Source organism: Myripristis murdjan, chromosome 9 (genome assembly GCF_902150065.1).
Source record: "Myripristis murdjan chromosome 9, fMyrMur1.1, whole genome shotgun sequence".
In the NCBI taxonomy this organism is placed as follows: Eukaryota; Metazoa; Chordata; class Actinopteri; order Holocentriformes; family Holocentridae; genus Myripristis; species Myripristis murdjan.
The window spans coordinates 37,384,208-37,408,148 of record NC_043988.1 but is presented as its reverse complement, the minus strand read 5'-3'; the positions used below and the strand labels follow the sequence as shown (position 1 = coordinate 37,408,148).

The following is a 23,941-nucleotide window of genomic DNA, read 5'->3' as shown; positions in this document are numbered from 1 at the left end:
CCCATCTCACTGACTGCGTTTACATGCACTCCATATTCTGGTTCGGGTCAATATTCTGGCTAAGGTAACTGCACTGCGGCAACTGGAATATTCAATCAATCAATCAATCAATCAATCATCCTTTATTTGTTCCCAGGGGGAAATTTGGTTTAAGTTACATCCCTGCCACGTGCAGAAGTTCGCGGACGACACGGCCATCGTGGGATGTATCAGCGGTGGACAGGAGGAGGAGTACAGGAAACTCATCCAGGACTTCGTAGCATGGTGTGGTTCCAACCACCTCCACCTGAACACGTCCAAGACAAAAGAAATGGTGGTGGACTTCAGGAGGACCAGGCCTCACCCGGAGCCCGTAAGCATCAACGGTGCCTGTGTGGAAATGGTGCAGACCTACAAATACCTGGGAGTGCAGCTGGATGATAGACTGGACTGGACAGCCAACACTGAGGCTCTGTGCAGGAAAGGACAGAGCCGACTGTACTTCCTCAGGAGGCTGGCATCCTTCAACATCTGCAAAAAACTGCTGCTGATGTTCTACCAGTCTGTTGTGGCGAGCGCCCTCTTCTATGCGGTGGTGTGCTGGGGAGGCAGCATCAAGAAGAGGGACGCCTCACGACTGGACAAACTGGTGAGGAAAGCGGGCTCTGTTGTGGGCACACAACTGGAGAGCCTGACATCTGTGGCAGAGCAACGGGCGCTGAGCAGGCTCCTGTCAATCATGGACAATCCACTGCATCCACTGCACAGCGCCACCACCAGGCAGAGGAGCAGCTTCAGTGACAGGCTGCTGTCACTGTCCTGCTCCACCGACAGACTGAGGAAATCATTCCTCCCCCACGCCATGCGGCTTTTTAACTCCACCCGGAGGAGATAACACTTACAATAAACTCTTGCAATACATACTGCTCACCTTGCACATTTGGACAGTATTTAATTATTGACCACTTATTTATTTATTAGTAGTACTTACTGCAGGCCTATTAAAGTGTGTAATACTTACTGCTGGCCTTTTTAAGTGTCTTTTTCTGATGTCTTTTATTCTGTATTTTTATTTGTATTTAATTTGTGGATACTGCTGGAAGATGTGAATTTCACTCGGGATGAATAAAGTCTCTCTCTCTCTCTCTCTCTCTCTCTCTCTCTCTCTCTCTCTCTCTCTCTCTCTCTCTCTCTCTCTCTCTCTCACTGGTTGGGTTGCAGCAGGTCCCGCCCACCAGTTATGTTCCCTGGCTCTGATTGGAGAGCGTGTCGCGACGTGCTCTCTGATTGGCTGGGGACTTTGTGGCGGGGTGAAACGCCGCGCATTCAAAGCTGAGGCAGCGGAGGCGGAGGTCGGCTAACCCGCACAGAGCTCCGACAGGACGGCCGAGTCTGCTTCACCCAGCCGCTGAGCACACCCAGAGCCCCGGCTGCCGCTGCTGCCGCTCCCCGCAGAGAGCAACGAAGCTCCGGCAGGAAAACATGGACGGACAAATGGACGAGATCAGCGAGAAGCTGCAGAGGTGAGAGACGGAGCTAGCTTCCATGCTAACAGCCGGACAGACTGATAGATATGCTTTATTGATCCCAAATTGGTAAATCTGGGATCAGTGATACTACTGTTTACTTACTTTTAATATTAGTGTTTCCGTTTATATTTCTCTGTACTTCGTAATTCATCAGTTTGTGATCCAGGCGCGTTTGTTTTGGCTTGTCAAAAGGCATTGTGGGAAATGTAGGACAGTGTGTGTTGTTTCTCTGGACTGAGTCAGTTACTTTACATACTGTGTGTGTGTGTGTGTGTGTGTGTGTGTGTGTGTGTGTGTGTGTGTGTGTGTGTGTGGGGTATGAAACACAATATACAGTTTATACAGACTGCATGGGGCTTTTTATTCACCCGTGCTCTCAGTTTCCTTTTCTTTATTCAGTGTCTTGTGTTATGAGGTCAGTTTTTTTTTATCTGGGAAAGTGAAACTGGTGTGCTCATTATGTGTGGGCTGTCGAAAGGCATTGTGGGAAATGTAGGAAATCCCCAGCTGTAGATGGAGCAGGCTGTTCAGGGAAAGTCCATGATAGTCCAGTGATTTTATGAAAAAACCTAGGACAAAGTGCAAGAGAAACAAACTCAACTGATTTTGTATCCTCAGTTTGTCCTGAGTGAGGGGAAAAAGTCCCAAGGAATCCCATTGGTGGAAAGTTTTGAAAATCACCTCTATATGACCATATAATACCAAAAACACTGTTTTTAACACACAGGGAAAAGGGGTTCAACATTTTACTTTCAGATATCACTATAAAAATTCACAAGTTGATTACAGACACAGAGACAAGAAAAAAAGCCAATTACAAGTTCTTTGAATTATTCTGTTTACACATGCATATCACACATTATCTGATTTGATATGCGCTAATAAGGAATATAAGGAATAAATGCCAGAACAGATATTTAAACAGTGAATTAAAAGGTTACTATATATATAGTAACCTTTTACTTTACTGTTATATAGTAACCTTTTAATTCAAGGTTACTTTATATATAGTAACTTTTTAATTCACTGTTTAAATGTCATGTTAATGGCATTAATTCCTTATATTCCTTATTATTAAAAACAGTGTTTTTTGGTTAATATGTGGTCATATAGAGGTGATTTTCAAAACTTTCCACCAATGGGATTCCTTGGGACTTTTTTCCCTCACTCAGGACAAACTGAGGATACAGAATCAGTTGAGTTTGCTTCTCCTGCAGTTTGTCCTAGGTTGACCCCAATTTTGGCCTAAAATTACTGGACTATGAGTTCCCTAAACAAGTAGACATGGTAGATGGACGGGTTGGGCTCTTCTCTCATTATGATTAGTTTAGTTTAGTTTAGTTTTTTTTCTTCAGACAAAACCCACACTCAGAATGAGGAACATGAGTTACTCTCAGCCTTACTCCCAGTCCATACTAAATTATAGACCTTGTTATAAAATAATCCCCACAAAAGCCAGTTAAACACATGCTCCTTCTCTAAATTGTTTTTTTTGTGTACATGACATTTTACCTTTTTCCTTTGTGAATTTATTTATTTATTTATTTATTTATATATTTGTTAGGCTGATATCTTTTCTCCTGTTACACCCGATACCATTATGAATATTTCCAACAGACCTTTACAAAATTAAATAATTGCAATAATCAAAAATACATAATTTAATGTATTTTTTTTTTTACTACAAACAAAAGAGCATGTTAGTTTCACTCTGTTGGTATTTACAAAAAAAGTCATAAACACCAATTCCACCTTTGGCCAAATATCAGCAGTAAAAATAATAGCAGGCTGATACTGATGTCGCTCTCTAAAGCTGATATTAGTCATCGTGACCGGCTGCTGATATTATCACTCAGGCGACTCTCACACCCAGAGTGACTGACAGTACGCATGGCACCGGGGAAAAACGAAACTCTGAAAGCCACGGCGGCGTATCAGGACCACTGCAGGGGGAGAAATATAGAGCCTGGGGACAGATGGTAATATTCAGAGGAAAAAACTCTGATTTTCTGAGATTAAAATATAAGAATTCTGAGATTATTAAGTCAAAAATTTGTGAAAAAAAAAATGAATTTCTCTGAGGTTAAAGTAATTATGAGATGAAAGTGGTAAATTTACCAAGAAAAACATTCAAAAATTCTGAGATCATAAAGTCACAAATATGTGAGGACAGTAACTCAGATTCTGAGATTAAAAACCCGAAAATTCACGAGAAAACTCGGAACACTAGTTTTTCTTTTTTCTTTTTCTTAATGGAGGAAGCACATGGCTTGACTTCGCGAGGCTGGATCAGCCTGCAGCTCATGACCTCATCAGACGAGTCAGACTGTACTTTGCAGCTACTGCTCTGAAAACTAGTCCTATCCCAGGCCAACAGGTGGCACTATGTAAGTCCTGTTGCACAGATAGAGAAGAAGAAGACAGAAAGTGTCGCTGTGTGTAGGGTTGGAAGTGAAGTTGTGGCGTTCTCCGTCCAGACCTTCTCTTCCAGAAGCTTTAATGCAAACACAGTGAAACGTGTTGTGTGGAGTTTGACTGATGTGATGATGTCACTGACCCACAGGGCGGTGTCCATGGAGACGGACGACAGGATGGACACCTACCACAGGTAAGACACAGGAGAGCGGGCTGCAGCGAGTGTGTCGAGTCAGCTGGAGGTTTATACTCCAGCTGACTCGAGCCGTCCTATAGTGTGGAAACAAGCTGCAAATTAATCAATTAGTCATCATTAGTAAATGATGAAAATATGGGTCCCTCGAGAAAAAGGTTGGCAACCACTGACTTTGACAACAGTGGAGGATTAGCACTAAACTTTGCTGAGCGTTCAGCAGGTGGCATAGTCAGTGTAAGGGTCAACTGAAACAGACTCAAGACTTTTGTTTTGGTGGAGATCTAGATAGATAGATAGATAGATAGATAGATATACTTTATTGATCCCAAACTGGGAAATTCTTATGTTACAGCATAATAGAATAGAAACATAAAATAAAATTAAATTAAATAGAATAAAAGAAATGCAGAAATATATACAATAAATATATACAATAAAGACTATATACAGAAAAAATATAAACATCCAACAATATGAAATATGAAATGTACAGACGGTATATGAAATGAAATGAAATATACGGATGGTTCCAATAGATTAAAACAGTATGAATGTATATTAAACTAAGATGTAATAATATAAATAATAGATAAAAATGGAATAACAGACAGATTGATTTACTTAATTAAACAAATGTAAATATCTGTTAAGTCACAAATAAAGGAATTACAAGATAACCGAATAAACCAACCACAACAACAATAAATAAATAAATAATAGAAAAGAAACACACAAATAAGGGCAAGCATAACAGCCTATTTATATTGGGTAACAAATTGACTTATGTTACAGATAACCAGTTGGCAAAAGGACCCCATGTAGAGGTATACTGGTCAAGCTTATTTAGTAGAGAATGTCACTTTCTTATAAGCTACCAGTTGTGGACCATTCTTCATACTGGGGCAGGTGTTTCTTTTTCCAGTGTCTCAAACGATTCTGTTTGGCTGTTGTAAATGCCAATATAATCCACCTTTTTTCAGGGAAAGACAAGTCAGAGTCCTTGAGCTCAGTGGTTGAGCCCAGCACAGAAGTCGACCAGGTTTTTCTCCCATTTCCCACTATGTCTGTTTAGTGCGAAATAGGCCATACTCTGCTTTTTTATTATATAATTTATTTATCTGATATTTAGTAGCAATAATTTTGTTAAGACTAGACCTCTCCTTGATTCGAGAATAGGAGGTTTCAAGTGTTTTAAGTTCGTTCTCTAAATCAGCAGATTTCTTATTAGCTGATTTCTTCTTACAGGAGGCATAAGAGATTATTCTTCCCCTCCAATATGCTTTTAAAGTATCCCACCAGATGGACATACTGCTGTCTTGTTTTTTATTGGTTTGTTGTTTCTGATCATCTTGAGGAATGCTTCATCTTTCAGTAAAGATATATTTAAACACCATCTACGGCTTTTGGGTGTCTGAGAATTTAGTAAAACAAAGGAAAACAGGATTATGGTCTGAAATTACTGTATTTCCTATGCTAGAGCTAACAGAATGGTCTACTAATGATTGGGAAATCAGAAAATAATCAATTCTGCTATAGATATTATGGGGAGGAGAGAAAAAAGAATAATCTCTTCCGTCTGGATGCATCAATCTCCAAATGTCTTCCAGACCCAGGTCAGAAGCTAATTGTTTAATGGCGATAGCTGATCTGCTCTCTGTATTGCTCCTAGGTACGGATCTCTCTTGGTAGTATTTGATTGAAATCACCACCCAATATTATCTGGATCTTTCCAAGTTTCAAGAGGAGTTGTGATAGGTTATGAAAAAACAGGTCTATCTAAGTTGGGTACATAAATATTACAGAGAACAACTAGTGTGTCTAATAATTTTCCATGTACTGTTACATAGCGGCCATCTGAGTCAGTTAACACTTCTGTTTCGTTAAAATTAATTGTCAAAGGCTATGTCGACTTTGGATGATTTTAGATATGACAGGATTTTTCTTCTTTTAATAACATTGTTAAGTCCTCTGAGGTTCCAACTGGACATTTTTAGATCTGTTAAGTTACACATAAAGCAACTCAAAAGTCATATGTTGTATGTGTGTTATGCCTATTGATGAAATAATCTTATGTGGTGTTAGACAAGTCTTACAGATAAACACATAAAGAAACCGAACTATTTACAAACCCAGCTAAGTAACCATGGCTGGTAAATGGAAAAATAAACCAGGTCATAGACTCGCTAGACCTAGGAAACCTGGTAAAATCACTCAAACTTGACTTTCCGTCAACCCAACATCCGCCATTCCGTCAACTGAACATCTGTATATTCCCTGTCCACTATGTTAGGTGGGGAGTAGTAGAACCATATAACGCATCTTTGTCGCCCTCTACTGGATGGCAACAGTTATAGCAATAGAAAATCCTTGCTTCTATCTAACAAGTAGGATTAAAATAATAATAATAAAAAAAAATTATAAAATAAAGAGCTGTAATAATATATAAGCTTCACTTATCTCTATGTTGCTGATAGCCTATACTTAACATGAAGAGGAACCTACCAGTGGTTATTTTTTCCCCATAGTTTATGTAGTTAAATCAGTTCTCCTTGGCAGTCTTTTTGTTGATGGACTCTGATGCTTCCTCACGCGAGCTGAATCGGTGGCGTGCCCCATTGAGTTTAATCTCCAGGATGGCGGGGAAGCGAAGTGAATACTCCACTCCCTTGTTATTCAGTTCAGACTTGACTTGTTTGAAGGAGACCCTGCGCTCTGTGGTTTGCTTGGAGTAATCCGGGAAAAACATAATCCTGACTCCTTGCTATAAGACCTGTCCCTTTTCCCTGGCGGCTCGAAGTATATCTTCCTTCACTTGGTAACAGAGAAAGTTGTCCATGATGGGTCGCGGCCAGTCTCCGTCTCGGTGGTCTTGTCTTGGCGGGCCGGTGGGAACTCGATGGGCTCATTGTATATCCAGTGATGGGAATTGGCACTCCAGCATTACTGGGATTTCATGCTGTAGAAACTGGGTCATGTCGTTTTTTCTTTCAGCTCGGGAATCCCCAAGATTTTGACATTGCAGCGCTGTCCTCTATTATCCAAGTTGTCAACGTGGTCTCGTAGTTTTTGCATTTCTTTTTTTGGATGATCTCGATTTGCCTTTTTGATGTGTCGGCAGAGTCCTCTAGCTCGACAACCCCTTTTTCAGCCTCTTCTATGCGGGAGCTTATGCCCCTTTTCCACTAGTACCTACTCAGCTCGACTCGGCTCGACTCTACTCGGTTTAAGAGCTTTTCCATTAGGTGGTAGTACCTGCTAGCAGGTCCCATTTTAGGACCTACTCAGCCGGGGTTCCAAGCGAGCTGAGTCGAGCTGAGTCGAGCTGAAAATGTGACGTAAACGCCGTGCAGGCAACTGATTGGACAGGGAGTGACGAGAGCGACTCCTGCACGAAAACAAAACCCGACATTTAAAAAAAAAAAAAAAACGGCAACAGCGACCGTGCGCATTGATTGTCAGTGAAGTTGTCAAAGTCGGAAAATGGCAGGCAAACCGCTACTGCGGTCAAATAAAGACGTGGAGACTTTTCTGTGCTTGGTGGCGGCCCAAAGAATCCAGAGGGAGCTGGATGGTGCGCCGCCTTGCTATGACGACTCCACCCACAGCGAGGTGCTACTCAATTGTAATGAAAAACCACCTAAACCGCGTCGAGCCGAGTAGATACTAATGGAAAAGGGGCATTAGTGTGCTAACTTTCCCTTCAGTCTCTTCCACAGTTACTTTTATTTCTTTTGTGTCTTGTTCAATATTCTGTGTGGACACACAAATTGCTTTCATTTCTGGGGTGAGGTAGCTCAGTGTGGTTTCATCAGCAGTAGCACTTGATGATGCAGCAGGTGTATCTTCTTATGGTCTGCTAATGAAGTCATCCATTTTCTTGCTAATTTTAGGTGGTTGTTTTGGTGTTGTTTTGAGACGCTGAAGCTTCTTGAGTTCTCGGTTAGACATTAGTATTTTGATTCTGGGGGTGTGTTGCTGTTTTGTCGTGGTTAAGCACTATAATTAGTCTATGAACATTAATTATTGATGATTTTGAATATCTCGTGTCGGTTGAACGGAGCAACTCTCTACAACGCCATTCTCGTCGAGAGCCCACATGATCCCCCCTGACAGAATATTTTTCAAGCAAGGCCTTTTGATGATGCAAACAAATAGATGGAGCAGTTGCTGTGTTCAGGCCCAAGTTATTCCGCCAGGAAAAAAGCTTTTGGTCATGTTCTGGTAAAGACTCAAATGCCATGTTCACGCAACCAGAAAATCTAACTGAATGCCTTAGTGCACCCTATTATACTGATCAATTGCTTAACATGCTCAAACATGCTATAATATTGAAGTCAGCTCACTTTACCATCTGAATTAGTTCATCCTCATTTTTCACTGTCAGAAATAAATAATTTAAACATGCTAGATCTAATCTTGTGACATATCTTGGTTCTGAGAGAGTGGTCCCAATATGGCAGCCAACAAAATCTGATTTAGCACCTTTCATTTAGTAAATATGCAGTTTCACTACTCTAGGATCAAAATAAATGAAGTTACAGCACATTGAAGGTGTGCCAAAATGCAAATCGACATACGATGCATGTCAAACAAAGTCAACATTTGTAAGACAGCACCCCACTTTGAAAATTCGCCAAAAATCTATTTTTTGTCCAAAGTGGGTGAAATTTGAAAAGTGTTCATAAAACATGGTTTTCTAACTATGGGATTAATGTCATTGAAATCTGAGTCGCCACAGTGACACCCATTTGATGATCTGACATGGAATGACCCAAATGCAATGTGATTAAAAACTTTGATAACAACTGAGTACATAGAACAAATCTGATTAACATATATCATCAATTGCTTTTGTAATAGATTTTTTAAATTGTAAAGAAACTTTGTGGACACCCTGTATTATCTTTAGTATTATTATTATTATCATGATCATTATTAGTGGTAGTAGTAGCATTGTTGTTGTTGTTGTTGCTTGAAGATTTTTTAGAAATGTAAGACCCCACCCACTACACAACTCAAAACAGTTTTGAGGATTTACACAGTGACAACCTGTCATTGACTTGAACACCTTTGGTGTCTGCTGAGTTGTATTGCTTCTGTTAAAATCAGAATGAACTGACAAGGCCAGAGCAGTGGGTAAATTTGTGCCAAAATACTTGACTTCAATGAACAGAAACAAAGGTGCCAACTAACAGGGATGCACAAGAATGATTTTTTTTTGGGGGGGGGGTGGCAGCTTATGTATGATTTCTTCAACCACTGACATCCTGTTTCATTTCTGTTGCAGACACATTAAAGATGGTAAAGATGTCGCCAGACAAGGAGACATATCCAAAGCGTTGGAGTTCTTCAAGTTGGCTTACAACATTCACCCAAGTGAGAAACTTAAAAACCGAATAATGAAAATTGAAGAGCTCCTGGCACAGCAGGGCTCCGAGAGCGAGGATGAAGAGTTTGTGAATGTCAACAACAGCGGTTTAATGCTTTTCAAAGATTTATATGACAAGCTGTACGACCACCAGAGAGAGGGAGTGGCCTTCCTCTACAGCCTGTACAGAGATGGCCGTAAGGGGGGCATCCTGGCAGATGACATGGGCCTGGGTAAGACCATCCAGGTCATCTCCTTCCTCTCTGGCATGTATGATGCCGAGCTGGTTAAGCACACTCTTCTTGTCATGCCAACATCACTCATCAAAAACTGGACCAAAGAGTTTGCCAAGTGGACTCCTGGCATGAGGGTTAAGGAGTTTCATGGCACCAGCAAAGCAGAGCGGACAAGGAATTTGGAAAAAATTCAGAGAAGAGGTGGCGTGCTCATCACAACGTACCAAATGCTCATCAACAACTGGCAGGTTGTGGCATCTTACCATGGCCGAGAGTTTAAATGGGACTACATGATCCTGGACGAAGCACACAAGATAAAAACCACATCCACGAAAACAGCCAAAAGTGCATATGCTGTACCCACTAAAAACAGGGTTCTTCTAACAGGCACTCCGGTGCAGAACAACCTGAGAGAAATGTGGGCTCTCTTTGACTTTGCTTGCCAAGGAACTCTCCTTGGTACATCTAAAACGTTCAAGGCTGAGTATGAGAACCCCATCACACGCGCCAGAGAGAAGGATGCCACCCCTGGGGAAAAGGCTCTTGGGTGCAAAATGTCTGAAAACCTGATGGCCACTATAAATCCATACTTCCTCCGCCGGACAAAAGCGGATGTGCAGCACAACCAAGACTACCCACAGTTAGAAAGTAAGGACAACTCTGCCCCAAATCATGAAAAAGATGCTGGAGCAGTCATGCCAACGCTAACAAGGAAGAATGACTTGATTGTCTGGACGTTCCTGAGCGCAGTTCAGGAAGACATATACAGGCAGTTTCTTTCACTGGACCATATCAAGGAGCTGCTGATGACCACCAGGTCGCCTCTTGCTGAGCTTAACATCCTAAAGAAACTGTGTGACCACCCAAGGATGCTTTCTGCTGTGGCCATAGCTCAGCTGGGCCTGGAGGAAAGTGTAGCTGAAAGCCAGCAGGGCGAAGACTACAACTCGGCCACTAACAGCATTGCCGGTGTTTCAGATGAAACACTGATATCAGAGTCCGGGAAACTGGTGTTTCTGATCGCGCTTCTTGAGAGGCTCAGGGAAGAAGGTCACCGCACTCTTGTCTTTGCTCACTTCAGGAAGGTGCTTGACATCATAGAACGGGTTCTGGTAAACAGAGGGTTTAAGATAGTGAGACTGGATGGTACAATAACTCAACTTGCCGAAAGAGAGAAGCGCATTGCACTGTTTCAGACAGACGAGCGGTATTCTGTCTTCCTCCTGACTACCCAGGTAGGCGGAGTCGGCATCACCCTGACAGCAGCAAATCGAGTTGTAATCTATGACCCCAGTTGGAACCCAGCCACAGATGCACAGGCTGTTGACCGGGCGTACCGCATTGGCCAGACTGAGAACGTGGTCATATACAGGCTGATCACGTGCGGTACGGTGGAAGAAAAGATCTATAGACGACAGATATTTAAAGATTCACTGATCAGACAGACCACTGGAGACAAGAAAAATCCATTTCGCTACTTCAGTAAGCAGGAGCTGAAGGAGCTGTTCACACTGGAGGACGCACGCTCCTCAACCACCCAGATGCAGCTCCAGTCTATGCACTCCAGGCACCGACGGACAGACCCTGAGCTGGACGAACACATCGCCCACCTTCACACCATGGAGATGTTTGGGATCTCTGACCACGACCTCATGTTCTCCCTCGACGTCAACAATGATGAGGGCCTCAAGGACGAGGAGGAGCACCAGTACATCAATCAGAGGGTCCAGAAGGCTCAGGAGCTGGTGAAGGCAGAGTCAGAGATTCAGATGCAGCTGGCAGAGAGCATGGCAGACAGCACAGAACCAGCCTGGCTCAGACAGCCAGTTCAACACAACAGGGAGAGATCAAATGAGAAGAAACCAAAAAATTCAAGGCCCAGTCCTCCTTTTCCACAAAAAGATGACAATTTCAACAGGTCTCCGGTTCTGGTAGAGCTTGACCAGTCTGGCTCTGGTGAGGAGCCTGGTCAACAAAATCAAAGTAACATGGTGATTGATCTAACTGTAAATGACAGTATGACAGAAGAACAGCACACTCCAGAAGTTAGCCAGGAGCTCGCAGAGCTGGATTCTCCCAAACAGCATTCTTTCAAGAAGGAGCAGAGTGACTTCAAAGAAGCAGATACTTCCGTTTTGGAGGTGATAAATGAGTCACTGAAAATGAGTGATGCTGATGGTGATGCTGGTGCAGCAGGTGACGCCAGTCTGGAATACATTGAATCCATAGTTGAAGAAGATGAACAACAGCAAAATGGGACTTCCCACTCAAATCACACTGATTCAAAAACTCAAGAATTTGCTGTGGAGGAGTTGCAGCCACATGGCACACCGCTGCTGAACAAGAGACTTTCTGTCTTACAGATGTCCAATGCAAGCTTAAATGCAGACGCATCGAAAGGCAGTGTAGGGTTTGAGTCCCTTGAGGGCAACTTCAACTTACAGCTGGAGGACAGCGACATGTTCCCAGACATGGAGGAGGAGGAAACAGACGCCCAAGAGAGGAAGCTGCTGTCACAGCTACAGATGGAAGGCAGCTTTAATGTGGATAAATCCTTGTGTGAGCGAGGAGATGAACAAGAGGCTGAGGAAAGCATCAACGGCTTCCCTGTCTCCAAACTGAACGGGTCTGCTGACAACTCAATCATCATAGCAAACAAGAAGAAAAGAACAGCAGTGATTTATGACAGTGATGAGGAAGAGGAGGATGATGAGCAGATGCCAGTGAGGAGCAATTTTGATGAGTCTCTCCAGGCATTGGGCGCCTCCACACCGAAATCTGTTCGATCTGGATCCACTCCACCTGCCAGGTCACGAAAGAGTGTTGGAGGAAACACCTCTGTGGCCTCACGGCGCTCGCTTGTCCAATCCATAATTGAGGAAGTAGAGAACGTTGCCGAAGGCCAAACTGATGACGATGATGGTACTGATGATTACGGCGAGGACGACTACGACGAACATGTTTCAGAGGGGCATTCTGATGCCTCTGAAGAAGCTTTGTCTCATGAGCTTGAGCTGGAGGAGACCAATGGAGAGACACTAAACACAGAGGATGAAGAGGAGGGAGAAGACAATGGCGAGGCATACGAGTCAGCACTGGACACTGTTGATGATACCTCTGGAGAGGAAATGGCTAGTAACCCGGAGGAATCGACCAGCGACCCAGAGCTCGCTTCTAATGAGAGAATGGACCAGTGTGTCGCTGACCCGGCTGTTCTGTCGGGCGCAGCGGTGACGGCGGTCCTTGCTGACGACCGAACTCCTGAGTCGGAGGCCGGGAGCTACGACTTCCTGGTCCAGAGAGGGAAACAGTGCTACAGCGAGGGGAAGCTGGATGACGCACTGAACTTCTTCTTGAGAGCCATTGACATTCAACCTGGTGATCCTGAAATTCAGTTTATGACAATACAACTGTACCGCAAGCTGAGTCCAGGAACTAGGAACTGAGCACATAATGCTCATAATGGGACCAAGGTTAGAAATGAACACCTGCAGAATTCTAAAGACTGGTAAAATTAGTCAACAACAGCCAGCAGGCAAATGTATTGAAACAGTAACACCTGTCAAACGCCTCAGTTTTCTACAGACGTTAATCTTCACCTTTTCTCAAACCTGATGATGTTTTGTAGGATGAATTCTGCTGACTTCATTGTATGAGTCAGTTCAACATACATGGAAATAGTTATGGGGTATATTTCTACATTTAATGTATAGATCCTTTTCTTAAAGCCTAACCTGTCCTGTTTGTGTGTGTGAGTCCACATGGAGCTGAAATCTCCTCAGTAGCTGCTCTGGGCTGCTCATCCACAACACTGTGTTTGTATCTGTCCATTCACTTCCATAGCAGAACAGCTCACATGCACAATAAAACAACAGTTAGTTATTTGTCAAAGTACAAACAGGTTGTTTCCTCCTGACCTTGTTGTTCAGTTCTGAAGTTGCAGTTCCTGACTTGTCGGTTCTGTCTTAAAATAGGAAAATAACAAAAAAACAAAACAAAAAAATTCTTCTTTAAAAAAAAAAAAAAAAAGCACATGGACTTTTTTGTGGTTATAGTGTGATTCCCAGTTAAGTTGCACATGCACCACTTTGACATACATTTGTGTAATATATTTGTATGTTCCAGACAGGTGAAAGTCTTAAGCCTGTTGGTCAGTTTAAACACACCTGTAATGTGTGTGTGTGTGTGTGTGTGTGTGTGTGTGTGTGTGTGTGTGTGTGTGTGTGTGTGTGTGTGTGTGTGTGTGTGTGTGTGTGTGTTCAGCTGACCAGAGCAGTGACGGTGATGTGTTGATTTGATGGAGATGATGATTGTGTGTGTTCAGACAATACCTGCATTTCTCCATATCTGATACCAGCCTGTGTGTTCATATTCATGTTGTGTCCATTAGGAAGTCTTTGTATGAACTTCTCAAAAAGTTCAAAACTCAAAAGTTCAATGAAACTCTTCAAACAACACGGTGTAATTATTTATTTTCAACTAAGATTAACATGGTTTAAAATCTGCAGAGTTTAGACAGTTTTTTTCTGTAAAGAAACTTTATTTTTTCTGATCATTGTGAGAAGAAATGAAACAGTATCAGGATGTTGTATTTTTCACATCACATCACTTGTATTTGTGGTTACAGAGAATCGGATGTAAATCAGCATGTAATTTGATTGGATTATTTTGTTTCTTTGCACAATAAAAGAAAAGACAAATTGAAACCCATGGGGCTCACAGTGATCCTGGTCCATGCTAAATCACAAACTCTCCAAAGTGCATAGAGTTCATAAAAACGAGAGAAATCCAAACAGAAACTCAGAACGTGGAGCAGCGCAGAGTTTTCATCATACCGGTGTAATATTTCATCACTTGTTTACTGCTCAGTCAGAAGTGAAATTTTCTATTTCCAGGAAAAACTCAGTGGCCTTTGTTCCTCTTGCAGGTCAGAGTGACGATGATGACGGCTGCTATTTGTGAGTTTAGAATATCAGAATTTTTGAGGGATTTCTCGTAATTTAGCACTTTAATGTCTATCTGAGTTTTTGTTGCAAATTTGCAAGTATAATCTTTTTTAATTCTGATTTTTTTTTTTTTCTTGGAATAGTATTTTTTCTCCCTATATCAGCACAAATATACTGTTGTACTGTGTGTGATGTACCTGCTTGTCAAATACATTCAAAGTGGTGACACTAAAGCATGTTGTTAAAATTACTGCCCAAACAATTTTTATTCTTAGTGTTATCCAATAAATGAACCCTTTGAAACCTGCACAAAGTCACTGGGTTTATTTCACACACATGCTGGGATAAAGGTGATCAGCAAACGAGGAAGAGAAGAAAAAATGGAACATCATCTACAAAGTTCAAGTTTACATCTGAAGGTGTAAATTTGAAAAAAATAAAAAAAAGTATTATGTTTTAAGTTTACAAATCTAAGGACTTTAAAGTAATTAGATTGTCTTAAAGTTGAATTGTGGGGTCTTAATTTCAGTGGAAACATCTGGTTTTATTTGTTAATTTATTTTTGTCTGAATTAGTCGAGGTCCTCTGCAGCAGACTCAGGTTATGATGAACTTTATGTGTTGCTTTTAAATCTCAGTGAACGTCAGAAAAGTTCTGCTTTGTTTGCTCCTCCGTCCACCTCAAACAGACATGAGGAGGCTCGGGCAGTGCACTGTTTGGTCAGCAGGGGGCGCTGTGGGGCCACTTTCCACTAGCTGCTGGCTTCTGAATCACTATCAGAACATTTTGAGTCGTATAAAAGCAGAAATCCACATCGTGCATTTTAACAGACACTTGAAGGCATCATGAGGGGTTAAACCATCCAATCAGGGATCAGCATGACGGCATCTGAGCTGCTATTGGCTCACAGCTCAAAGCCTCAGGTTTGTGTGTGTGTGTGTGTGTGTGTGTGTGTGTGTGGTGACAGAGTCAGTGTGGACCGAACCAGAACCTGTGAGGGGTCTGTGCATCTTTCTATGTACTTATCAAAATAAAAGTCTTAATTTGTACTTGTAAGTATTTAATCTGAGTGAGCTGACCTCATGGAGAGCTGGGCCAGCCTGAGAGTTAAAAAATAATGTTCAAGTCCTGGTGAGAAAAGTGAAATGAAAGTAATTAATTTGAGGCATGTGGGGGTTTGAACTGCTCACAGCTGAGAGAGAGAGAAAAAAAAGTCCCTGCAGTCAGACCTGCTGAGGTTCACCTGTGTGTTCTACCTGTTTTTTTGTTTTTGTTTTTGTTTTTGTTTTTGTTTTTTTAATTATTATTATTTAAATAAAACTGTACAGGTCAATCCTGACATGAAGACCTCATAAAGGAGTGTGTTGTGTGTGGCAGAGAAATCATCATCATCATTTAATTGATGTGGATGTTTGGAGAACACACTGAGGGAGAACCTTCATGTTCCATGGTGCTCAGGTTCCAAGCAGAACAGAGACAGCTGAGGTCAGGAGTGCCTGGCGGGAACAACAAGGTCAGATCAGCAGCGCTGGGACGTCCCAGTGTTTCACTGGACAGGGAGGGACATAAAACAAACCTACAGCAAGAATACAAGGAAATAAAAACGAAGTTATATAATAAATAAAGTAAAAGAAAGTGAACAGTGATGCCATGTGATGTCAGCCTGAGGACGCTGAAGGTTCTGGGTCCCTGCTTTTCATTTGGGATGTTTAATATTTAAATTCATGATTAAATACAATGTTCCTGCGTTTAGTTTCCATATTTACACGCATCACGTATTGATCCCACATTGATTTTTCCCTGTTTGATTTGTTTTCCGATAGAACATGAAATGATCTTCAGCTGGGCGCGAGGCTGCGCGTCACGCCGCGGCGTCACCGTGGCGCATGCGCACTTCACAGCTTTTCTGCTCAAGATTACGTTACGTTGTATCAAGTCAGCGGAAACAAGTAGAAAAAGACTTCCGGTTTAGTTAGTTCGACTTCACAACAAAAGCCTGGGTTCAGCGTCACTTTTCCCTGAAGTTTATGCACAGCGCAACAATTAAAGCAGTTAGTGTTTGAAGCCAAATGCTCTTTAACTTTGGGAACTGAGAGAATAAAGGAAAGCAGCAACAGAACAGTTTTATGTCTCCCATAAATTCTCCTTTTCTCTCATCAAACACAGATCTGTAATTTGGTGTCGCTCTATTTTTCTGTTTGGGAAAATGAACAATATTGAAAATAAACTCTTCCTCACTGACGCCTGAGAATTCCTCCTCATACAGAGAAAAAAAAAGTTTTATTTATTTTTTACGTTACATAACATGTTTTTCATGCTCTTTGCCACGTGATGGTCACAGTCCACTCTTTCTTTTCAGCAGCAAGCGGCTGAAAACACCGTGATGGTGGGGAAAAGGTGAGAGGAGGAGTAAATGACCTGAGGGCTTTCACTGTCTCTGAAGTCACTACAGGACTAACACTGTGGTTCTGTTTTCAAACTCTTATTTTGAAGTGTGCCACCGGAAGCAGAGGTCACCTTTGCGGACTTGACGTGAGTTTGGATTCCAGTCGAGTTTGTAGGAGAAACAGCAGCTCGAACAGGAGGAAACACAGTTCGGACGGACGGAGCTGGGACGCGGACACACGGCGACACAGCCGCTCAGCAACCCGGACACACTTCAACAGCGAACCCCGCAACTGACCCGCAACAGACCCGCAGCGGAGGGAGGAGAGAGAGGCGGCTCTCTGCGGGGAAATCCTCTTACTGAGGCTCAGGCAGGGCGGACTGCTGGGACAGAAATGTCTCGGCCGAGCAGCAGGACGAGTCCGGGGCTGTAGCACTATGCGGGACAGATTCAGAGCGAGGAACCGCCTGGAAGAGAAGAAGAGACAGGAGGAAGAGGAGGAGGACAAGAGGAGGAAGAAGAAGTGACCAGATGAAGATGGGAGGAAGGATCCAGCTGCTGTGGCTCTGCCTGCTGCTCTCTGACTGCAGAGGTGAGCCAAGTGACCTGACGGGAGCGGGGGGGGGGGGGGGGGGGGGGGGGGGGGGTGAGGAGGATGATGATGAGGATGATGGTGATGATGATGGTGATGTTGGTGATGATGAGGATGATGATGATGTTGGTGATGATGATGTTGGTGAGGATGATGGTGATGGTGATGTTGGTGATGGTGATGATGGTGGAGCAGAGAGGCTGTGAGTGCAGGGCGGCTCGGTGTGCGTGTGTCCCTGAACGCAGCAGCCCGCTCTGTGTGTTCTCATTTATTCATGGCCGCTTGTTGTTTGTGTCCGTTACTATAGCAACGGGCCGTCTGTCCGCCTGTCTGTGTGTGTGTGTGTGTGTGTGTGTGTGTGTGTATACATGTGTCAGTAGTGTAACTTCAGGTGTTACACTCAGACACACACTGCTGCTGTCCCGCTCTGCAGTGGGTCTCAGGCTGTGGGTCGGGGCCCTCTTGAGGCCCTCTGTGGGGTCTCTGTGGGTCGGGCCCCTCTGTGGGGTCTCTGTGGGTCGGGCCCCTCTTGAGGCCCTCTGTGGGGTCTCTGTGGGTCGGGGCCCTCTGTGGGGTCTCTGTGGGTCGGGGCCCTCTGTGGGGTCTCTGTGGGTCGGGGCCCTCTTGAGGCCCTCTGTGGGGTCTCTGTGGGTCAAACAAACAAACAAACAAACAAACAAACAAACCACTCTCCTACACAAATTGAACATCATGTGTGTTTTTGTGAACTGTACTCTGCTGTACTGTTATACTGCACTGTACCAAGTATTACTGTACTATACAGTACTGTAATATAATATAATATGCCAGAGTATACTATATGAAACTGTACTGCACTGTATCGTATTGTATCACAGTATACTGCATTAGTAGTACATTACTGTACTACTATACTATTCTATACTACATTAAATATTATTGCACTATATTGTACTACACTACATTATACTATACTACACTATACTGTAGTAAATATTACTGTACTATACTGTATTACCCTATACTGTACTAAACATACTACGTACTATACTATACTACACTATTGAATACTATGCTAAACATTACTGTACTGTACTACAGTATAGTAAACATGGCAGTACTACTGCACTATATTATTGTTGATTTAACACAGGAAGTGATGAGCAGCATGTCCACTGTACACACAGTGACATCATCACTCTGTGACGTCGCCCCGGAGACGCCGACGGCACACGGCTTCATCATCACTTCATCTTCATGTGATGTCACTGATCTGTTTGAGCTGTTGATGACGAGGTGACGTCCTCACATGTCCACTTCACTGCCACAGGGAGGAGCCGGACTCCCCAAACCTCCAAACCATCAGAGACCTGACCCACCACGCCGCTAATCACTGCAGCATCAGGCAGGGTGCTGTGTGTGTGTGTGTGTGTGTGTGTGTGTGTGTGTGTGTGTGTGTGTGTGTGTGTGTTAAGCAGCTTAGCGTCGGGCTGCAGGTTTACAGCACATGGAGGGAAACCTCAGCCGCGTCGCGTCGAGCTGCACTGATGTCAGGCAGGAGCTCAGGACTTTTCAAAATAAAATCTGCCACACACACACACACACACACACACACACACACACACACACAAATGACATTGATCCAGCCAGTTGAATGTCTGCTTCCTGTGATATTAAAGGTGCAGTTCACTGTTTTGTCCAGGAGAGGCGACACCAGCAGGCAGAGGAAACAGGCAGAAAGTTTTAACAGCCTGAACACAGTCGTCAAATCAGCAAGAGACAGGATGACTGACTGATGACTGTCTGTGTGTGTGTGTGTGTGTGTGTGTGTGTGTGTGTGTGTGTGTGTGTGTGTGTGTGTGTGTGTGTTTTATGACCTCCTCTTCCTGGTAAATGGTGCCTTTGCATCATCATGAAGAACCAGGGGGCGTGAACAGAAATTTCATCCAATAAAAACGGTCTGATCTCCCATTGGTTCTGTGTTAAGCCCCGCCCCCAACAACCTGTTTAGACAGGAAGCTCATCAGGCAGAGAGTGCGCCCCCTGTAGGCGACGTGCAGGTGGCGTTTTAAAGACAGAGTCTGTCTGCGTCTCACGTCCACCGCCGCAAAACGTCCTCAGGGTCCAGAGGCGGCGAGTCACACCTGGACGCTCCTCATTTGCATAACGCAGCCCAAACCTCGACGTTATGCAAATGAGGAGACGCCGACGTGACGCCCCGCCTCTCCAACGGCGGCGCAGCCAGAAAGTGTCACACAGCCGCTTCCATAGACGATGAATGGGAAGTGTGGAGATGACTGATCCGTGTGTGTGTGTGTGTGTGTGTGTGTGTGTGTGTGTGTGACTGTGTGTGTGTGTGAGATGCTCAGATCCTGACAGAAACACAAACAGCATGTCACCTTCAGAAAACTGCCACATCAGCAGATTTCACTTCAGCTTCCCGTCTGTCAGTGTGTGCGTGTGTGTGTGTGTGTGTGTGTGAACAACAAACTTTATGACCACACACACACACACACACACACACACACACACACACACACACACACACACAGGTTATTAAAGTTCAGTTTGGTCTGAGTTGGTTTTTGAAGCAGGTTTGCCCAGAACGTCACAAACAAACTGACCAAGATGAAAATTGAAGACGTTTTGATTTGAGTTTGTTTTGTAAACACAAACAGTTTCAGTTTCTGTTTTTCTTTAAGCCTCATTTTCATTTTCATTTCAGTTCAAATGTTTTCACTCTCAGTTTTCATCGTTTCATTTGTTTTCATTGACGGTAAAAACCCCACACACCACCGAGCTGCTGGTGATGTTCGCTGTCTGTGCACCATTTGGTTGCCGTGGTTACTTGTTGGCCAGGTGTTGGCCACCATCTATCGGTTGTTGCCGGGGGAAAAGACAGGTGGACTGACAGGTTAAAGGGTGGATTATGGTTCTGCGTACGCGAAGCTTATGGGGGGGTGTGCGAAACTTGCGGGACATCTGCAACCGCCGCAGAGCCTCGCCGCGCGCCTGCGACAAACTGTAACCACGGCGACCCCACCGAGCCCCCACCCAGGCCCCCCACTGACAACAAGAGCTAGGATTGGTCCACTAAACTACATCATTTCGCTCCTCCAGCATCACTTTTCAAGTAATAAGTCTTTATATGGTGTGTATATAAAATTTCTTGTGTTTTTGTGTGGACTTGCCCTTTACAGTCCAACACTTTGCATTTCTAATGGAGCAGCAGGTTTTCTATGTTAGAGCCGCAATTTCCAAATTAACTGACGAGTCCAACTCCGATAACAACTGCTGCTCCTTTTAGAAAATGGCAGGAAGAGCAGCGACCGCACGTCCCAGGGTCTACGTAGGTCTGCAGAAAAAACACCACGCCCCCTAGCGTTTTGGCGGAGCATTGCTTAGCGTGTTAGGCCGACGCACACACCGTCTGCCCGGCAACGGCAGAGCCATAATCCGGCCTTAACAGGCGACACACAGCTTACAGGACGAACACAGCAAACAACACAGCAGGACGGTCGGAGCGGCAGCCATGTTTATGTGAACTGTTGCCATGGTAACCAGCTTCTGTGTGAACAGGCGTTTGGCGAGTTGCGGTTCTCCATGGCAACAGGCTTTGGAGTTACAGCCTCTCACCTGGGAATTCCCGACTACTGACTTGGTTTTGAACGCAGCACCAGCCTCAGTGACCTGCTGGCTGTCTGTGGGCGTGTGTGTGTGTGTGTGTGTGTGCGCACACGTGTGTGTGTGTGTGTGTGTGTGTGTGTGTGTGTGTGTGTGTGTGTGTGTGTGTGTGAACCTGCTCCCAAAATGGATTTATTACAACCAAAATGAGTCACCTGGAGCCTCCTTCAGGAGACGTCCTCCTGAAGGAGGAGCGTCCTACAGCCTCACTCTGTCCTACAGCCTCACTCTGTCCCACAGCCTCACTCTGTCCTGTCCTACAGCCTCACTCTGTCCTACAGCCTCACTCTGTCCTGTCCTACAGCCTCACTCTGTCCTACAGCCTCACTCTGTCCTACAGCCTCACTCTGTCCTGCAGCCTCACTCTGTCCTGCAGCCTCACTCTGTCCTGTCCTACAGCCTCACTCTGTCCTACAGCCTCACTCTGTCCTGCAGCCTCACTCTGTCCTGTCCTACAGCCTCACTCTGTCCTACAGCCTCACTCTGTCCTGCAGCCTCACTCTGTCCTACAGCCTCACTCTGTCCTGCAGCCTCACTCTGTCCTGTCCTACAGCCTCACTCTGTCCTACAGCCTCACTCTGTCCTACAGCCTCACTCTGTCCTACAGCCTCACTCTGTCCTGTCCTACAGCCTCACTCTGTCCTACAGCCTCACTCTGTCCTACAGCCTCACTCTGTCCTGCAGCCTCACTCTGTCCTGCAGCCTCACTCTGTCCTGTCCTACAGCCTCACTCTGTCCTACAGCCTCACTCTGTCCTGCAGCCTCACTCTGTCCTGCAGCCTCACTCTGTCCTGTCCTACAGCCTCACTCTGTCCTACAGCCTCACTCTGTCCTGCAGCCTCACTCTGTCCTACAGCCTCACTCTGTCCTGCAGCCTCACTCTGTCCTGTCCTACAGCCTCACTCTGTCCCACAGCCTCACTCTGTCCTACAGCCTCACTCTGTCCTGCAGCCTCACTCTGTCCTACAGCCTCACTCTGTCCTACAGCCTCACTCTGTCCTGTCCCACAGCCTCACTCTGTCCTGTCCTACAGCCTCACTCTGTCCTGTCCTACAGCCTCACTCTGTCCTACAGCCTCACTCTGTCCTGTCCTACAGCCTCACTCTGTCCTGTCCTACAGCCTCACTCTGTCCTGTCCTACAGCCTCACTCTGTCCTACAGCCTCACTCTGTCCTGCAGCCTCACTCTGTCCTGTCCTACAGCCTCACTCTGTCCCACAGCCTCACTCTGTCCTACAGCCTCACTCTGTCCTGCAGCCTCACTCTGTCCTGTCCTACAGCCTCACTCTGTCCTACAGCCTCACTCTGTCCTGCAGCCTCACTCTGTCCTGTCCTACAGCCTCACTCTGTCCTACAGCCTCACTCTGTCCTACAGCCTCACTCTGTCCTGTCTTACAGCCTCACTCTGTCCTGCAGCCTCACTCTGTCCTACAGCCTCACTCTGTCCTGTCCTACAGCCTCACTCTGTCCTGTCCTACAGCCTCACTCTGTCCTACAGCCTCACTCTGTCCTGCAGCCTCACTCTGTCCTGCAGCCTCACTCTGTCCTGTCCTACAGCCTCACTCTGTCCTACAGCCTCACTCTGTCCTGCAGCCTCACTCTGTCCTACAGCCTCACTCTGTCCCACAGCCTCACTCTGTCCTGTCCTACAGCCTCACTCTGTCCTGCAGCCTCACTCTGTCCTGCAGCCTCACTCTGTCCTACAGCCTCACTCTGTCCTGCAGCCTCACTCTGTCCTACAGCCTCACTCTGTCCCACAGCCTCACTCTGTCCTACAGCCTCACTCTGTCCCACAGCCTCACTCTGTCCTGTCCTACAGCCTTACTCTGTCCTACAGCCTCACTCTGTCCTGCAGCCTCACTCTGTCCTACAGCCTCACTCTGTCCTACAGCCTCACTCTGTCCTGTCCTACAGCCTCACTCTGTCCTGTCCTACAGCCTCACTCTGTCCTGCAGCCTCACTCTGTCCTACAGCCTCACTCTGTCCTACAGCCTCACTCTGTCCTGTCCTACAGCCTCACTCTGTCCTACAGCCTCACTCTGTCCTACAGCCTCACTCTGTCCCACAGCCTCACTCTGTCCTGCAGCCTCACTCTGTCCTGTCCTACAGCCTCACTCTGTCCTACAGCCTCACTCTGTCCTACAGCCTCACTCTGTCCCACAGCCTCACTCTGTCCTGCAGCCTCACTCTGTCTTACAGCCTCACTCTGTCCTACAGCCCCACTCTGTCCTACAGCCTCACTCTGTCTTACAGCCTCACTCTGTCCTGCAGCCTCACTCTGTCCTGTCCTACAGCCCCACTCTGTCCTACAGCCTCACTCTGTCTTACAGCCTCACTCTGTCCTACAGCCTCACTCTGTCCTACAGCCTCACTCTGTCCTGCAGCCTCACTCTGTCCTGTCCTACAGCCTCACTCTGTCCTGTCCTACAGCCTCACTCTGTCCTGTCCTACAGCCCCACTCTGTCCTACAGCCTCACTCTGTCCTACAGCCTCACTCTGTCCTACAGCCTCACTCTGTCCTACAGCCTCACTCTGTCTTACAGCCTCACTCTGTCCTACAGCCTCACTCTGTCCTACAGCCTCACTCTGTCCTACAGCCTCACTCTGTCCTACAGCCTCACTCTGTCTTACA

At 45.2% G+C, this 23,941-nt stretch overlaps 2 protein-coding genes across 4 annotated transcripts in view; both read left to right on the top strand.

Annotated features, from left to right (window-relative positions):
• The first annotated feature begins 1,316 nt into the window (after positions 1-1,316).
• Positions 1,317-13,979, top strand: ercc6l (excision repair cross-complementation group 6-like). 2 transcript variants are annotated; one of them, XM_030059465.1, is made up of 3 exons: positions 1,317-1,502; positions 4,072-4,116; positions 9,407-13,979. In XM_030059465.1, exons 1-3 carry the CDS (start codon positions 1,462-1,464, stop codon positions 13,167-13,169), a joined length of 3,849 nt encoding a protein of 1,282 aa, XP_029915325.1. In that variant the 5' UTR covers positions 1,317-1,461; the 3' UTR covers positions 13,170-13,979. The 2 variants fall into 2 exon arrangements, with proteins under 2 accessions (XP_029915325.1, XP_029915327.1); XM_030059467.1 differs by lacking the exon at positions 4,072-4,116.
• A 3,203-nt stretch (positions 13,980-17,182) lies between these two features.
• The window catches only part of LOC115364847 (disintegrin and metalloproteinase domain-containing protein 9-like), a 60,035-nt gene continuing 53,276 nt past the window's right edge, over positions 17,183-23,941 (top strand). For both annotated transcript variants that reach the window (XM_030059486.1, XM_030059485.1), the window contains exon 1: positions 17,183-17,647. In XM_030059486.1, the coding sequence (XP_029915346.1) occupies positions 17,587-17,647 (61 nt within the window). In that variant the 5' untranslated portion in view covers positions 17,183-17,586. The remainder of the gene's footprint in view (positions 17,648-23,941) is intronic.

Excerpts from the sequence above, each read along its gene's own strand:
- ercc6l (XM_030059465.1), top strand. The coding sequence starts at position 1,462 with ATGGACGGACAAATGGACGAGATCAGCGAGAAGCTGCAGAG. Across the intron at positions 1,503-4,071 it reads ATCAGCGAGAAGCTGCAGAG|GGCGGTGTCCATGGAGACGG; the intron begins GTGAGAGACGGA and ends ACTGACCCACAG. Across the intron at positions 4,117-9,406 it reads AGGATGGACACCTACCACAG|ACACATTAAAGATGGTAAAG; the intron begins GTAAGACACAGG and ends TTTCTGTTGCAG.